Raw genomic sequence first — 17,729 nt, 5'->3', positions numbered from 1 at the left:
GGAAACAAAGGCGCCCTTTTTTCCTAAACCAATTAGGACACAAATTATGAAAAAATGAGGGATTTTAAAATAGGCAAAATGCATAAATGGTCCATTGAAACTAATTATATTATATTTTAGATATATAATATACATATATAAAATATATATTATATCAACTATTATTTTAGAAACAACTAAAAATTATTTTTCTCTTTTTAAAATTGAGTTGTAACTTTTAAACACTTACCTAAAAATAATTTCATAAACTGATGTTAGATTATTTATGAATCGCATAATATTACAAAAAATCAACTAAACTACATGTTATAGCATGTTACATGTCAAAGTTTTATGAGTTATTAAATCCATCGATAATAATTATGGACTAGTTATTTTTAGTGACTCGAATTTATGTGACATTATTCTCACATATAGTAAAAACTGCTACTAATACCATATTTGTAGAAGAAAAATAAGCTTGGCTATCATTTAAGGAGTAAGATAATTATTTCCTCAAATTTTAGTTTACAATATAGTAAAAGATAACTATAAAAACTAAAGTTAATCCTCAATTCAACAATTCAACCAATTTGATTGTGATCTCTAGTTTACCAAAGTACATCCTAAACAATGCCAAAGGATGTGGTGCAACGTAAAAGGATGCCCTTAACTAGAGTTTAGAGATTTCGGATTCGAGTTCTGAGTATGGAAAAATAGTTGGTAGAGAGCGCTTTCTCCCTAATGAGGTCTTACGCGGCCGCGAAAACCAAAAAAAGAGAGTACATCCTAAACTCTATCCTACCTCCCCCTCCCCCACAACAACAAAAAAAGAGCGCACTAAGAATGGGCATCGGTCGGTTCGGTTCGGTTCGGTTATGAATATTATCAGTTTAGTGTATCGGTTATCGGTTTACAAATTTGATAAACCGATAACCGAACCGATAAGATATCGGTTTACCCGATAAGATAACTCAATATATAGTTAAGCAAAAAAGAGAAGACAATTCATTGGAGTTAAGAAAAAAAGAGAAGAATTCACATATAGTATACTACCCATTTCTGCATTCTGTCCAGTGGCCCAAACTGGAATAGTATTAATTCTTCAACAACAGTTGTCCAAATACATTAATAATAATACAAAGTAGTAGCAATTTCATCTTAAAATTAACAAGTCCAAACATATAGTACTAACAGTTCAAATTCAAGATAACAAGACAACAACTACACAATCCTTATAGGCTTCACCAAAACATCAGTGGATAAATACTTATCAAACTGCAACAATTCCCACAAAAATTTCCAAGGCATTAGCCGCCTCCTCCGATATGATAACAATAATAGTTGATTTAGAATTTTTATTTCACACAATACATGCACTTCCACAAGCGTTGAAGCCCTCAAATAGTCGACCAAAATAAACTGGATGTTGTTTGTCAAATGCCTAACCTGCAAAAAGAAACCATAGAGTAATCCCTATATGAAAATAAATTTTGTTATAGAAATTAAAAGCCTAAAGTATAAGATAAAATACTTACACCAGGAGAAACTAGTAATGTCTATGAAGAATGAAGATGAAGCAACTGAAGAGAGCGGTTGAGAAAGAATAGGAGAGAATGAACTAAAGCCCTAGCGTGCGCGCGCGCGCACACACACACATATATATATATATATATATATATATATATATATATATATACTTAAGGATAAAGTCGTAATTTTATTAATTTTTATTTGGTTATCGGTTAACCCTTAGCAAAATTGGCAAACCGAAGCCCGAATCGATATCCTAATAGTAAAAAAATTATAAGAGATTTTTTCCTTTCTATACCATATATGAAACTTTATTACCAAATATGTGCATAGTATCTAAATTACCCGCCTAGTCCACATTTTTCCTACAATTTTTGTATCATTCGTTTATTAGGAATTAATAGGATAGAATCTTCCCCTAATAACGCGCGAAAAATCAGCAAAGAATATTGGGATTGATTGATTCTACATTAAATTCAAGTTTTGAAACGGAAAGAAGATTTCGCAACAATTGCAGAACATATCTTCGAGATTCAACAAACTGAATTCAAATTGTAGAATATTCTATTCTTCGTCGTTTTCATAAATCAAATTGGCGATCGTATATCTGTTCTTCATCTTTTTTTTTCTCAATCTAGAAATCCAAAAAAATGAAAAAATTTAGAATAATACATCAGCAACAATACGCAATCATGTCCAAAATTGCAATCATGCTACAACTGAATGGGAATTGGGATAACTATGGCAGATTTAGAGATTTTGAAGTTGATGTCATTGTGGTAGATGAGAATGCAAGCTACAGTATTCTGATTTCTACAATTGCAGAACAACTATTTATTGATACTTCAGAAAAAATTGTAGAAATCAAATACATGGTGAACGACAATTGTCCCCTAATGGAGATTAGGAATGATATGGGGGTTCGTGTGTATATGGAGACCAAAAAGGAGAATAAAAATTTAGGTTCATATCCGTTATGTATAAGTGTACGAGATTTCAATATGGAATTAGCAATCACCAACGATAACACAAGTGCATGTTTGTATAGTTCGAAATTTCATAGAATTATGATTTTACGGTATTATCTACAAAATTACTACATTTACCTACAATTAAACTGCAAATCAGTTTAATGAAAGAATAAAGCAATGTTGTTTTAAAAATTATCTACAAAGTTACTACATTTATACGACAAAATAAACTACAATATATGATTAGAAATTGTTGATTTCAAAATATTGTCTTCAAATAAAACTACAATCTATGTTTAGAACAAAATCTAGTCAAATAAAATACAAATCAGTTTAATTATGCACGAAGCAGTATTGTTTTCACAAATTCCTACAAATTGCAATAGTTATAGTACAATTTAACTACAATGTCTGACATCCTAAAATGGATGACTACAAAATTTTGACTATATCTACAAATTATCTACAAAGATTCTACAAAATTATAATGATACTGTTTATCTTTATTTTGATGCAGGTTCGTCTGGATCCCTAAAGTTACTTGATATGCCATCCTCTCCAGCTATAGAGGATTATCAAAGTGAAATAATAACAGAATCTACGCAAACTGTTATTGAAGAAGGACAAGTGTATCAGGACAAGCAAACCGTAGTTGCTGCAATGAAGCACTTTTCTGTGATGCACAAGTTCCAGTTCAGAGTTAAAAGATCTAGTCATAGAAGGTATAGAGATATTTGTGGTGAAAATATCGTTACAAGCAGTGTTTTACTGAAGATATATGTTTTTTAAACATTGTAGATAAATTGTAGTTACATTGTAGTTAAATTGTAGTTTTATGTTACTTTATGTTAAAACAGTCCTTTTGTTGCATCTACATTTATAATCTGTATTAAATATTGTATGTTTTTGTAGCTACTGGCTTGTATGCGTTGGTGAAAACTGTAAATGGCACTTCAAGGCAACGTCAATTAATGATTCCGCAATGTTCAAGATAAGGAGTTTCAACCGACAACACACATGCTCCTTAATGGACGAAACATTCATACAGCGCAAACGTATTGCAGTTGTAGTTGGTAGCATGGTCATTCGAAAGTATTGTGATCCTAAGACTGTTTACACATCAAAGGACATACAAACTGACATGTTATCCGAACACGGAGTGAACCTAAGCTACATGCAATCATGGAGAGCAAAGGAAAAGGCTTTACAGTTTTTGAGAGGGAATCCGGCTGACTCCTACAGCAAATTACCCAAATATTTTTATATTCTTGAGGAGACTTATCCTGGTTCGGTTGTTAAATTGAAGAAGACAACAGATGAATGCTTCTTATATGCATTTGTTACTCTTTGTACATCAATAAGTGATTGGAAATATTGTAGGCCAGTAGTAGTAGTTGATTGGACATTCTTAAAGTTAGCCTACAAGGGGATTATGCACCATGGATGCAGCAGGTAAAAAGTGTAAAGCTTTTGTAGTTATTTTGTAGGCAATCTATAAAATGTAGATACGTTGTAGTTATTTTGTAGATATTACATGAAATGTAGATAAATTATCTATATTATGAAGATATATTGTAGTTGTTATGTATTTATATTTTTATATACATTTTCAAAGCTGACAATTAATATTTTATGAATTAATAATGTAGGTACAATATTGTCCTTGGCATATGCTGTGGTTGATTCTGAAAATGACGAATCTTGGAAGTGGTTCTTTGAGCAATTCAAACAGGCATATGATGAAAGACCATCAATGTGTGTTGTTTCAGATAGGAATGAGAGTATACTGAAGGCAACATCAATTATTTATCCGGGCATGACACACTACTCTTGCATGTGACATATTTGGACAAATATAAGGTCAAAATTCAAGAAGGGTCATCTACAATTACATGAATTGTACTTTGCTACAGCACGGTGATACACTATGGATGAATTTAATGAAAGGATGTCGAAGATTGAAGAGGTAGACCCGCATGTGAAATCTTACCTATATGATATTGGCTATCATAGATGGTCAAGAGTACATGCAACTGTGAATAGAACGTGGACAATGACATCAAATATTGTAGAGTCATTGAACGCTGTAACAAAAGATGCAAGAGAGTTGTCGATATTTGACCTTTTAGAGTATATGCGGACACTACTAGAACGTTGGACCAACGAGAAGTTATTGAAGGCGAGGGGTACTTTCACATTTCTTGGGTCCAAATTCAACAAAGAATTAAAGAATAACATAACATTATCTTAGAAGCTTAGGGTAAGATCTGTTTATTTGGTGCAGAAAAAATAAATTACTTAATATGCAGTGTTTCCATATTGTAGATAAATTATAGTCAAATTGTAGATAATTGTAGGTCGTAGATAAGGTGTAGAATCTTTGTAGATGATTTGTAGATAGGTTGTAGATAATCTATTTTTATGATTGAGATAATATTTTTTCTGTTTGTTCTGCAATTGTAGGTGAGGGCTTCAACAGATCATATACATACTGTGTTAGATGGTGTGAAGCGGTACATTGTGTGTCTAGAAAATAAGAAATGTACCTGTGGCCAATTCCAACTTGAAGAACTTCCAAGTGCGCATGCTTTGGCAGCATTAAGGCACAGGAATGAAACATATGAAAACTATTTCTCTTCGTATTACACAAGGGAGAGTCTTCTGCGTACGTATGAAATACCAGTAAATCATCTTCCTGATGAAAGCAAATGGAATGTGCCACAACATATTTTGGATGAGGTAGTAAATCTACCGATGGGAGATAAAAGGCAGCCAGGGAGACCTCAAAAGGAAAGATATAAAACATATGATGAAATAAAGTCAAAGAAATACAAGGTCTCATGTGGAAATTGTGGAGGTGAAGGGCTTAACAAAAGATCTTACAAGAATGCGCCCAAGAAGAAATGAATATCATGTAGTTAGAATAGTTATTCAAACTAACTGTTAGTGAGTTAAAGTTAGCAGATTTTTTGTGTAATCGTTTAAGTTTTTAAGGATCATTATGAAGTAGACTACAATTTGTTTATATGTGTTTAATATGCTTTTATGTATTGTGTCAGACATCTAAATTTGTCTTTGATATAGTGTAATTAAATTTTAATATTTATTATCTACAATACAACTTATATAAAATAAGTAACTTTAATGTAAAGTGTTTCCAGATTGTAGGTAAAATATAGGTTAGATGTAGTTAAATTGTAGTCTTGGTAATAATTTGTAGATGATTTGTAGATAAATTGTGAATAATATATTTCTAGGATTGGAGTATTTATTTCTTCTGTTTGTTGTGTAATTTAACTTCAACGGACAGTTATATACAGATATTACCTAGAACTTAAAGGTATTTCGTAAAAATTATGAACATATACAAATACAAAATTATATACAATAACTACATTGAATGTTTCCAAAATATAAATATTGTCTATATTATTTGTAGACAAATTGTATTCTAACATCAAAATACTCATATTTAATATAATGAAGATATAGTGCTGCAAACAACCAATTTATATTCAAGTGAACAACTAATAATGAAGGATAAAATAACAAAACAAAAAGGTATGCTGAAATAAAAAAATAAAAATTTTGTTCATAAAGTAGTGTATTCTCCTTCAACTACAAATTGACATCAACTAAACTAGGAAAACAGGACTTTATTTCTTCTTTCTCTAAACTCTAGTCTTTTCATTCAAAGCAGGAGCACCCTTCCTCCTTGCTAGCCTGCCTGTAACTTCACTTTCACTGATTGACCCATCTTCTTGCTTCTTTGTAGCATAGTCTCATAGGAGAGCTCCATAGCGTCTACGGTGTTGGTCGATATCCGAAAGGTCCTGAAGGGATTGACAAATCTCCAAGGCTAACATACTCCGCAAAAGCAGCCACAAATACACCACAATCGCTGCATAAGACAAAAAAATTTAATTATTTAACAAATGATTATAAAAAATAATTAAACAAATAGAAAGAGAGAATAGTTTTTTTTACAGTGATCCTTCCTTTTGTTGTGGAATCTCCGCAACCATCCACTGTATGTTGAGAGGGTCTGTAACTGGTTTCTCAATGTATGCCTTTGTGGTCTTGAAGTCAATGTCTTTACACTTCTCGTAGAAACCAGTGCAAGACAAATACAGAGGGATAATGATTGAAAGCTTATCAACACATGATTCAACAGCATTATGATGGTGTAAAGACACCATGGAATCATACACATACCGCTATGTCGAAAACGACCAACAACCAATGGAAATTCTCTACAATGTTCACGGGCATGATGACATAGTCAACTTCATTTCAGGCAACATTAGCAAGAAGTGTATACCCAAGAATATATTCTGCAACATCATCATCGGGTTTAACAACCGAATACTTTTTTTCTGGTGGAGAACTTATGAACTTCTCATAGATTTGTTCAATCTTTGACTTGAACAAGCAATCGGTTGTTGTAAACCTAGTGTTGTTGTTGTTGGGGACATATTTGCCTCTTTTTCTCAGGTAATACATAATAACATCAATGTGCTGCAAAATAAAATAAAATCTACTATAACCTACAGTGTAACTACAATTATCAACAAAGCAGCTACACTTTAAACTACAAAGTCAGAATTCAAATAATCTAACAAATAGCTACACTTTAGCTGCTATACACAACAACAAATAGAACACAGCAACTACCATGAGGTCTCAATAATATCTATATTCAAACTACAGTTAATATTATAAGTCTTCAACTTGCTCTACAAATTAACTACAATCATGAAATACAGATATACCAATTCTGTCCAAATTACCAAATATACAATTTTTACATACAATTCATCATAAAATATGATACATAAGGTCCAATCTAAATACAATTACATTATAAATAATAAGAGTAACATTTATAAGAAATGTCTACATTATATCTACAATTTATAATAAAAGGCATGGTCACATATATTTCATATCTACAATATAACTACAATTATACTACAAAACAGAACACAAAATGTCCCGACCCCAATCCCGGTCGTGATGGCGCCCAACACGATGCTAGGCAAGCCCGACCAATTACCACTCACAATCCCTTCTTATTAGAATTCATTACCAGTTTTCAGAAATAGATACCAATTTAATATAAGTAGAAGTCTGAAATAAAAGATTAAAATATGTGGAAGGCCATAATGAAATCTCTATAAATGCCCAACGATCTGGTGTCACAAGTCTAAGCCTCTAATACAATGTTTCTACAGCCTAATGCAGAAGTATGTCTAAAATGCGGAATAGTAAAGAAAGATAGAGGGAGAAATCGAGTCTGCGGACGTCATGTAGCTACCTCGATAACTCCGATGAAAAACTGAACGGCAGGAAAGCTCGCTCTACACCTCAGGGACACCTGTACCTGCATACACGGTGCAAGGAGTAATGTGAGTACTACGACCCAATGAGTAATAATAATAAATAATGGTTGACGGTATGAAATCACGTAAAGGCACTAAGCAGTTCTATATCAAAGCAGTAAAACCGTTTAAAGAGAAAGTAGTAAAGAAAATTGAATGAAACTCTTTGAACTAGGTGAAAACAGGTAATTTGACAGGCATTAATCCAGTATAAATTCGCTCCTCGAGCATTTCTGTTCATTTACTTATTTCTTACCCTCAATACTCAATTCATATACTTCTCACAATAACCGAAATCGAAACATATATATATATATATATATATATCGCTGCGGCGTACAGCCCGATCTATATATATATATATCGCTGCGGCGTACAGTCCGATCCGTATATCGCTGTGGCGCATAGCCCGATCCATAATAATAATAGTCAATTGCGCTCACTGGGGATGTGCAGACTCCGGAGGGGCTCCTACAGCCCAAGCGCTATATTGCTGCGGCGTGCAGCCCGATCTATATATATATATATATATATATATATATTTACATATTTGTCGCGGCGCGCAGCCCGGTCCATATAAGTATTTGTTGCGGCGTGCAACCCGGTCCAATATCATATATAATATCCTCATTATTGGCTCCTCAACCCCTCTCAGTCATTATAATCACAGCCTCTCGGGCACAATAATATAAGGTAGGGATCTCAACCCACATATTTCTCTCATTTATGGTTAACATTTCATAACCCGGTTCATATCATTTTTAAACAATTAGAAACATGACTGAGGATATGATTTTTAGCAAATAAGTGAGGAAAACCAGTCAAAAATCACATAAGGGTTCTACAGGTCGGCACAAGGCCCCAAACATGGCAACTAGCCCAAGTCAGGATGACAATGCATAAGTCTCAGTCAAAATGTAGTGAAAATATCAATTGGGATGGACCAAGTCACAATCCCCAGTAGCAATGAACCCCACGCTCATCACACAGCGTGTGTCTCATCTCAGTATAGCACTATGTTGTGCAAAATCCGGGGTTTCAAACCCTCAGGACATCATTTAAAATCATTACTCACCTCAAACTAGCCAAAGCTCTAGCTCGTTATGCATTTGCCTCTCAAATTGGCCTTCTCGCGCGTCGAATCTGACCAAAATCACAACGAACATGTCACATTATGCTAAATAAACAATACCCAATCGAAAACAATCGAAAAATATCAAAATTCTCGAAATTGGCAAAACCCGAGCCCCGAGCCCACTTCTCGAAATTAAGAAATTTTTACATCAACGGGTTCCTTATCTGCTCACGAGTTCATACATACCAAAAGTTCTCAAATCCGACCCCAAATGGTCCTCCAAATCCCCAATCATAATCTCAAAATCTCAAGCCCTATTTCTTCCATTTTTAGCAAGAATTTAATGATTTTCTAGGTGGATTTCACAATATAAATGAGTTTTAGGTCCGAAATTCTTACCTCCAAACGTTTCTCCTTGAATCCCTCTTCAATCTCCTTCAAAAAGCTCTCAAAATGATCAACTATGGCTGAAAAATGGACCCAAGTCGCGGACAAGAGGACTTAAAAACATTCTGCCCAGGCTTCATCGAGGTGTACCTTGCGTTGTGCAGGTTGTACATCCTCTTACCATTTTCCCTGTTGTACACCTTCTGTTAAAACTCCTATAACTCCTTGTAAAAATATTCAAATGACAAACGGTTTGAATATTTAAAAACTAAACTCGAAGATCTTCCATTTGATAGGTTGTACACCATATAACTCTTTATATATTCCAAGATATGAGCTTTTAAAATGCATCAGAAAATTCTGTCAAAACTGATCTACCAGCCATATTCGATTCATCATAACGTTCTGATAGAATATCCAAATCATGAATGGTTTAACTTTCTAAAAACTAGAATGCAAGGGCTACAACTTTCATGTTTTGAACTTTTTCTGATTTCTTATATATTTCAAGATATGAGCTTCCAAACTGGACTCATCGGACCAGAAATTTTCTGGTGCACAGCTGAAGCTAAACAAAAATCTGCAACTTTTCCAAAGATGAAATAGTCCGTTTAACCACCCGAAACTCACCCGAGACCACTGGGACCTCAACCAAAAGCACCAACACATCCTAAAACATTATCCAAACTTGTTCCAATCATCAAAACACCTCAATTAACACCAAAACCATCAAATTACATCGAATTCAAGCCTAAGTTCTTCTAAAACTTCCAAAACACGCATTTGATCAAAAACCCAACCAAACCACGTCCGAATGACCTGAAATTTTGCACATATATCCCAAATCACCTAACAAAACTACAACAACTCTCGGAATTCCATTCCAACTCCCGGATCAAAATCTCACCTATCAACTGGAAATCGCCAAAATACTAACTTTGCCAATTCAAGCCAAATTCTACACCGGACCTCCAAAACCACTTCCAATCATACAAGATACGGATAACGAAGCATGAAAAAACAGAAAATGGGGAAAACAGGGCGGTAACTCATGAGACAACGGGTCGGGTCATCACATCCTCCCCAACTTAAACAAACGCTCGTCCTCGAGCGAGTCAAGAAACATACCTGAAGCCTCAAACAGGTGAGTATATCTGCTCCGCATCTCCCGCTCGGTCTCCCAGGTAGCTTCCTCCATGGGCCGACCTCTCCACTACACTTTTACCGAAGATATATCCTTTGACCTCAATTTCCGAACCTTACGACCCAAAATAGCCACTGGCTCCACATCAAAGGTCAAATCATCATCCAACTGAACCGTGCTGAAATCCAAAACATAGGACGGGTCCCTAACATACTTCTGGAGCATAGAAACATGAAATACCGGATGCACACTCGACAAGCTGGGTGGCAAAGCAAGCATATAAGCCACCTCCCCAATCCTCCTAAGTACCTCAAAAGGTCCAATGAATCGTTGACTCAACTTTCCTTTCTTTCCAAATCTCATAACACCCTTCATGGGTGAAACCTTCAGCAAGACCTTCTCACCAACCATGTAGGATACATCTCAAACCTTTTAGTCCGCATAACTCTTCTGGCGCGACTGTGTTGTACGAAGCCTTTCCCGAATCACCTTCACCTTCTCTAAGGCATCCTGAACCAAATCTGTCCCCAATAGCCTAGCCTCGCCGGGCTCGAACCAACCAACTGGAGATCTACACTGCCTCCCATACAAAGCCTCATACCGAGCCATCTGAATACTCGACTGGTAGTTGTTGTTGTAGACAAACTCTGCAAGCGGCAAAAACTTATCCCATGAACCTCCAAAATCGATGACACAAGCATACAACATGTCCTCCAATATCTGAATAGTACGCTCGAACTGTCCGTCCGTCTAAGGATGAAACGTTGTGCTCAACTCCACCTGAGTACCCAACTCTCTCTGAACGGCTCTCCAAAACTGTGAAGTAAATTGAGTACCTCTATCTGAGATGATGGAAACTGGAACACCATGCAATCGAACAATCTCCCGGATATAAATCCCTGCCAACCGCTCTAAAGAATAGGTAGTACATACAGGGATGAAGTGCGCGGACTTGGTCAGCCGATCCATAATCACCCAAATAGCATCAAATTTCTTCGAAGCCCGTGGAAGTCCAACAACAAAGTCCATAGTGATCATCTCCCACTTCCACTCGGGAATAACCATCTGTTGAAGTAAGTCACCTGGTCTCTAATGCTCATATTTCACCTGCTGACAATTGAGACACCGAGCTACAAATCTCACAATATCTTTCTTTATTCTTCTCAACCAATAGTGTTGCCTCAAATCTTGATACATCTTCGTGGCACCCAGATGAATAGAATACCACGAGTTGTGGGCCTCCTCCAGAATCAATTCTCTAAGCCCATCCACATTGGGCACACAAATCCGGCCCTGCATCCTTAACACACCATCATCACCGATGGTCACATCTCTGGAATCATCATGCTGAACTTTATCCTTAAGGACAAGCAAGTGCGGATCATCATACTGGCGCTCTCTGATGCGATCATATAAGGAAGACCGAGAAACCACGCAAGCCAACACCCGACGGGGCTCCGAAATATCTAGTCTTACAAACCGATTGGCCAAAGCCTGAACATCAATTGCAAATGGTCTCTCCCCAACTGGAATGTACGCCAAACTCCCCATATTTACTGCCTTTCGGCTCAAAGCATCGGCCACTACATTGGTCTTTCCCGGATGATACAGAATAGTAATATCATAATCCTTAAGCAACTCTAGCCATCTCCGCTGTCTCAAATTAAAATCCTTCTGCTTGAATAAATGCTGAAGACTGTGATGATCCGTGAATACTTCACAAGATACGCCATACAAATAGTGCCTCCAAATTTTCAATGCATGAACTATGGCAGCCAACTCCAAATCATGAACAGGGTAGTTCTTCTCATAGGGTTTCAACTGACGAGAAGCATAAGCAATCACTCTACCCTCCTGCATCAATACACAGCCAATCCCAACTCTCGAAGCATCACAATATACGGTGTATGAACCTGAAGCTGATGGTAAAACCAACACTGGAGCTGTGGCCAAAGCTGTCTTGAGCTTCTAAAAGCTCTCCTCACACTCGTCCGACCATACAAATGGTGCACCCTTCTGAGTCAACTTGGTCAAGGGCGATGTAATGGATGAAAATCCCTAAACTTGCCGTCGATAATATCCTGCTAACCAAAGAAAGCTACGAATCTTTGTGGCTGAGGATGGTCTAGGCCAACTCTGAACCGCCTCTATCTTCTTTGGATCAACCTGGATACCTTCGCTGGACACTATATGTCCCAAGAATGCCATTGAACCGAGCCATAACTCACACTTGGAGAGCTTCGCATAAAGCTTCTCCTCCCTTAATCTTTGCAACACTACACGCAAATGCTCTGCTTGCTCCTCCTGACTACGCGAGTACACCAGAATATCATCAATGAATACAATAACGAATGAATCCAAATAAGGCTGAAATACACTTTTCATCAAATGCATGAACACTGCCGGGGCATTGGTCGGCCCAAAAGACATGACAAGAAACTCATAGTGACCATATCTAGTCCTGAAAGCAGTCTTAGGAATATCTGAATCCCTGATCTTCAACTGGTGATAGTCCGAACAGAGATCAATCTTGGAGAACACACTCGCTCCCTGAAGTTGATCAAATAAGTTATCAATGCGAGGCAAAGGATACTTGTTTTTCACTGTTACTTTATTCAATTGCCTGTAATCAATGCACATTCTCATTGTGCCATCTTTCTTTTTCACAAATAAAACTGGCGCACCCCAAGGTGACACACTAGGCCGAATGAACCCCTTATCTAGGAGTTCCTGAAGTTGCTCCTTCAACTCTTTCAATTCTGCTGGTGTCATACGATATGGCAGAATGGAAATGGGCTGAGTGCCCGGCACCAGGTCAATACCAAAATCAATATCCCTATCCGGCGGCATGCCCGACAGGTCTGCAGGAAATACATCGGGAAAATCCCTCACAACTGGGACAAAATCAATACTAGGAGTTTCAGCTCCAACATCTCGCACAAAAGCTAGATATGACAGACAACCCTTCCCAACCATACGCTGGGCTTTCAAGAAAGAAATCACTCTGCTAGGAACATAATCAGTCACACCACGCCACTCGATCCGCGGTACACTTGGCATAGCCAAAGTAACTGTCTTAGTATGACAGTCTAGAATAGCATGACACAGAGATAACCAATCCATGCCCAAAATAACATCAAAGTCCACTATGCTCAATAGCAATAGATCAACTCGGGTCTACCGACCCCCAATAGTCACAACACATGACCGGTACACATGGTCCACAATAACAGTATCGCCTACCGGGGTAGATGCGTGAATAGGTAAAGAAAGAAACTCCTAGGGCGTACCCAAATAATGAGCAAAATATGAGGACACATAAGAATAGGTGAAACGGGGATCAAATAATACAGTAGCATCTCTGTGGCAGACTAAGACAATACTTGTGATGACAGCATCTAAAGCAATGGCATATGTCCGGCCTGAAATAGCATAAAAACGGGCCTGGCCACCGCCTGATCGACCTTTCCCTCTGGGGCGACCCCTGACTGCCTGACCTTCACCCCTAGCTGGTTGGGCGGGTGGTGAAATAACTGGAGCGGAAGTCAAGGGCTGACCCCTTTGCTGATATTGAACATCATGAAGTCGAGGACACTGTCTCCTCATATGCCCAAACTCTCCTCACTCATAACAACTACCCGGTGTTAGAGGTAGGGGCTGAAGGGAACTTCTGGAACTAGAAGGACCAGTAGAATGACCTGCTACGGAAGAATCCTGTACTGATGGAGCACGAGATGAACTCTGAGCTGGGAGGGCGCTTAGTGAAGGCTGACCCTACTGAGAACCATGATAACCACGACCTGAAGATCCCCCGCGATACTCTGGACGAGCCGACTGAGTGGGCCTGAAAGAATAGCCTCTACCATGCTGGAACTGGCCCCTAGACGGAGCACCACTGAAACTCCCAGAACCTCAAGGCCTCTTGGCCTCCCTCTCCTCTCTATCCTGCTAGCGAGCCGTCTCAATCTCCCGAGCAATATCAACCACCTCTTCAAATAAAACACCCAAACTCTCTCTCTAGTCATCAAGATACGGAGATGGTAATTAAGGCCATCAACAAATCTCCTGATCCGCTCACGATCGGTCGGAACCATCCAACTAGCATGATGAGCCAACTCAAAAAACCTTGCCTCATACTGAGACACAGTCATATCTCCCTGCTTTAGCCACTCAAACTGCCTACGCAGCTCCTCCCTGCGGGACTGCGGTACATACCTCTCCAAGAAGAGAGTGGAGAACTCCTGCCAAGTAAGGGGCACTGCACTAACCGGCCTACGCCTCTCATATGCCTCCCACCAAGTGAAGGCAGCCCCAGTAAATTGAAAAGTAGTAAATGCCACACCACTAGTCTCAAGTATCCCTACTGTACGGAGCATCCGCGGACACTTGTCAAGAAAACCCTAGGCATTCTCGCCCTCAACACCACTGAATGACGGAGGCTGAAGCCTGCCAAACCTCTCAAGACGGCGCTACTCATCATCTGGCATAACTGGTACTACAAACTCCTGAGCTGGTGCAACCGGATGAGTTGGAGGTGCCTCCAGGGTTTGCAATCCTTGTACCACCTGCTCAGGTGTGCGAGCAGTGGGGGTCTGGTTGCCTCCCCAGGCATGTGAAGTAGCCGATGTTGTGGTAGCTGAAACTGCCTGAGCTAGGCCAGTGCAAACTGTCAAGATCTGAGCCAAGGTCTCCTGTAGACCCGGAATCACAATAGGCACTGTCGGTGCCTGGACTGGAACTGGGGCAGCTGGTGGATCAATAGGTGCTGCCCACGCTACCCTGCCTCTGCCACGACCGCGTCTACGGCCTCTGGTGGCCTCAGTGGGTGGCACCGGTAGTCGTCCACCTCGTCCAGTAGCACGAGTCCTCGCCATCTGCGAGAGAATAGAATAACAGAAGTTTAGTTCTCGGATCAACCAAAGTCGCACGACAAGAATTTTAAGAATATGAAGTTTTTCCTAAAGGTTCTGCAGCCTCTCGAGGATAAATACAGACATCTCCGTACCGATCTGCGAGACTCTACTAAACCGGCTCATGACTTGTGAGACCTATGTAACCTAGGCTCTGATACCAACTTATCACGACCCCAATCCCAATCGTGATGGCGCCCAACACGATGCTAGGCAAGCCCGACCAATTACCACGCAGAATCCCTTCGTATTAGAATTCATTACCAATTTTCAGAAATAGATACCAATTTAATATAAGTAGAAGTCTGAAATAAAAGATTGAAATATGTGGAATGCCATAATGAAATCTCTATAAATGCCCAATGATCTGGTGTTACAAGTCTGAGCCTCTAATACAAGGTTTCAACAGCCTAATGCAGAAATATGTCTAAAATGCGGAATAGTAAAAAAAAAGATAGAGGGAGAAATTGGGTCTGCAGACACCATGCAGCTACCTCGATAACTCCGATGAAAAACTGAACGGCAGGAAAACTCGCTCTACACCTCAGGGACACCTGTACCTGCACACACGGTACATGGAGTAATGTGAGTACTCCGACCCAGTAAGTAATAACAATAAATAATGGTTGACGGTATGAAATCACGTAAAGGCACTAAGCACTTCTATATCAAAGCAGTAAAACCATTTAAAGAGCAAATAGTAAAGAAAATTGAATGAAACTCTTTGAACCAGGTGAATGTTGATACCCAATTTTTTCCTATGTATTTCTGTACAAAATACTTTCAAAACAGCATGTACATACATATATAAGCATGCCCCAAGAATTTTGGTATTTTTCCTAATTCTTAAAGATTTTTAAAATCGATTTATTGTCTATTTTAGCAGTACAAAATCCATAATTATTCCCAAAATCATCAATTTTGGTGAATAATTTATTTTATTCCTATATTTATACCAAAATATAATTAAGGTGATTTTTGCACATTTTTACAAATTCGTTTGGCATTTTTAAAAGCTAAATTGCATATAATTGCAATTATAGCCTATTTTGTAATTGATAGCATCTCATAATTATAAAATTAACCCCAACATTTTTTAATAAATATTTATATGATATTTGTTTACCAGGTACTTTTAATTTGTTCTTAAAATCGTTATTTCTATTTTTTATAAAACAAAATGAGAAAAGTGGCTATTTACAATCTAGCCTCAATTGTATTTCAATTTCAGCCAATTTGGCACCCCTAATTAACCCAACTCAGCCCCAAATTCGAGCCCAAACTACCCAGCCCAATTACCTTTAACCCGACCCAACACCTACTCAACCGACCCAGCCCATAACCCTGTTCAATCTCGGCCGTTGATCACTTAGATCAACGGCCACCATTGATTCTTTCCTTTTTAATTTCAAACGACACCTAAACCTACCCCATTCCTCTAGAGACGCCCCCTTTGAATCCCTTCTTTCTCTCAACTCTCTCTCAACCCACCTCAAACCCAAGCCGTCGCCTCTCACTGAAACCCTAATCCATGGCTTCCCAAGCTCATCGGAGACCTGTACTAGCCTCTCATAGCCTCTACGTGCTTGTCTTTGAGGTCCTATGACCATATCTTGAAGGGGTTTTGACCAAGTTGCTTGATGACTGTTCTCCGGTCGTCTTCAACCTTTGTCCAGGCCAGCCATGGCTATTCGAGTTCGATCTTCGACTTTCCTGCTTAGATCGATGGTTTTCAAAACTTTTCTCATCGCCTGGGTTTCTTACGAAATCCTAATCTCTAAGGTTCCTTCGATTTTATTTCAGATTTGCCCCGGATCTATATGTGTTTGAACTTTCTAAGCATCTTTCTCAAAGTTTCTTTAATTTTTTGCTTTCAAAACTCTTTATTGTTTAATTAGGGTTTTATGTTAAGGTATTTCGAATCTTTTCTCTGATTCTCGACATGTTTTACTGTGTTTTGCTTGTGTTGTTTTCTATCTGAGTTAGCATGTTTAAAACCCTAATTCTTGAGATTTTGTTTGAGTTTCTTAGTCTATTTGTTAACATTCGTTTACCTTGTTTTTCTATCTGAATTAGCATGTTGAAAACCGTAATTTTTGGGGTTTATTCGAGATTCTGAATTTGTTTGCTTGTTTCACTTGTTTATCGCCTCTAAACCTGTCAAACTCGACTATGATTTTCACTCGACTCTTTGCATGCCTCTGATCCTTTTCTCTATTACTAAACCACTGAAACCTGACTATCATGCTTCGAATGCTTGCTCTATGCTACTACTGTATGTTGTTTTTTTTGCCATAGCTTGGCCTCACATGTCTATTACTTGTGCATTCCTTTATATACTGAGTCCTT

At 38.2% G+C, this 17,729-nt stretch overlaps 1 protein-coding gene across 1 annotated transcript; it reads left to right on the top strand.

The window, feature by feature from the left end:
- The first annotated feature begins 2,204 nt into the window (after nt 1-2,204).
- On the top strand, nt 2,205-5,390 carry LOC138881829 (uncharacterized). Its single transcript, XM_070162111.1, has 5 exons — nt 2,205-2,550; nt 3,001-3,205; nt 3,396-3,832; nt 4,133-4,275; nt 4,947-5,390. The coding sequence occupies exons 1-5, from the start codon at nt 2,205-2,207 to the stop codon at nt 5,388-5,390; spliced, it is 1,575 nt and encodes a 524-aa protein (XP_070018212.1).
- Nucleotides 5,391-17,729: the final 12,339 nt, after the last annotated feature.

The sequence above is a fragment of the Nicotiana sylvestris genome, chromosome 11 (assembly GCF_000393655.2).
Source record: "Nicotiana sylvestris chromosome 11, ASM39365v2, whole genome shotgun sequence".
Lineage (NCBI taxonomy): Eukaryota > Viridiplantae > Streptophyta > Magnoliopsida > Solanales > Solanaceae > Nicotiana > Nicotiana sylvestris.
The sequence above is the reverse complement of the archived record's forward strand: the minus strand, read 5'-3'. Positions and strand labels throughout refer to the sequence as shown.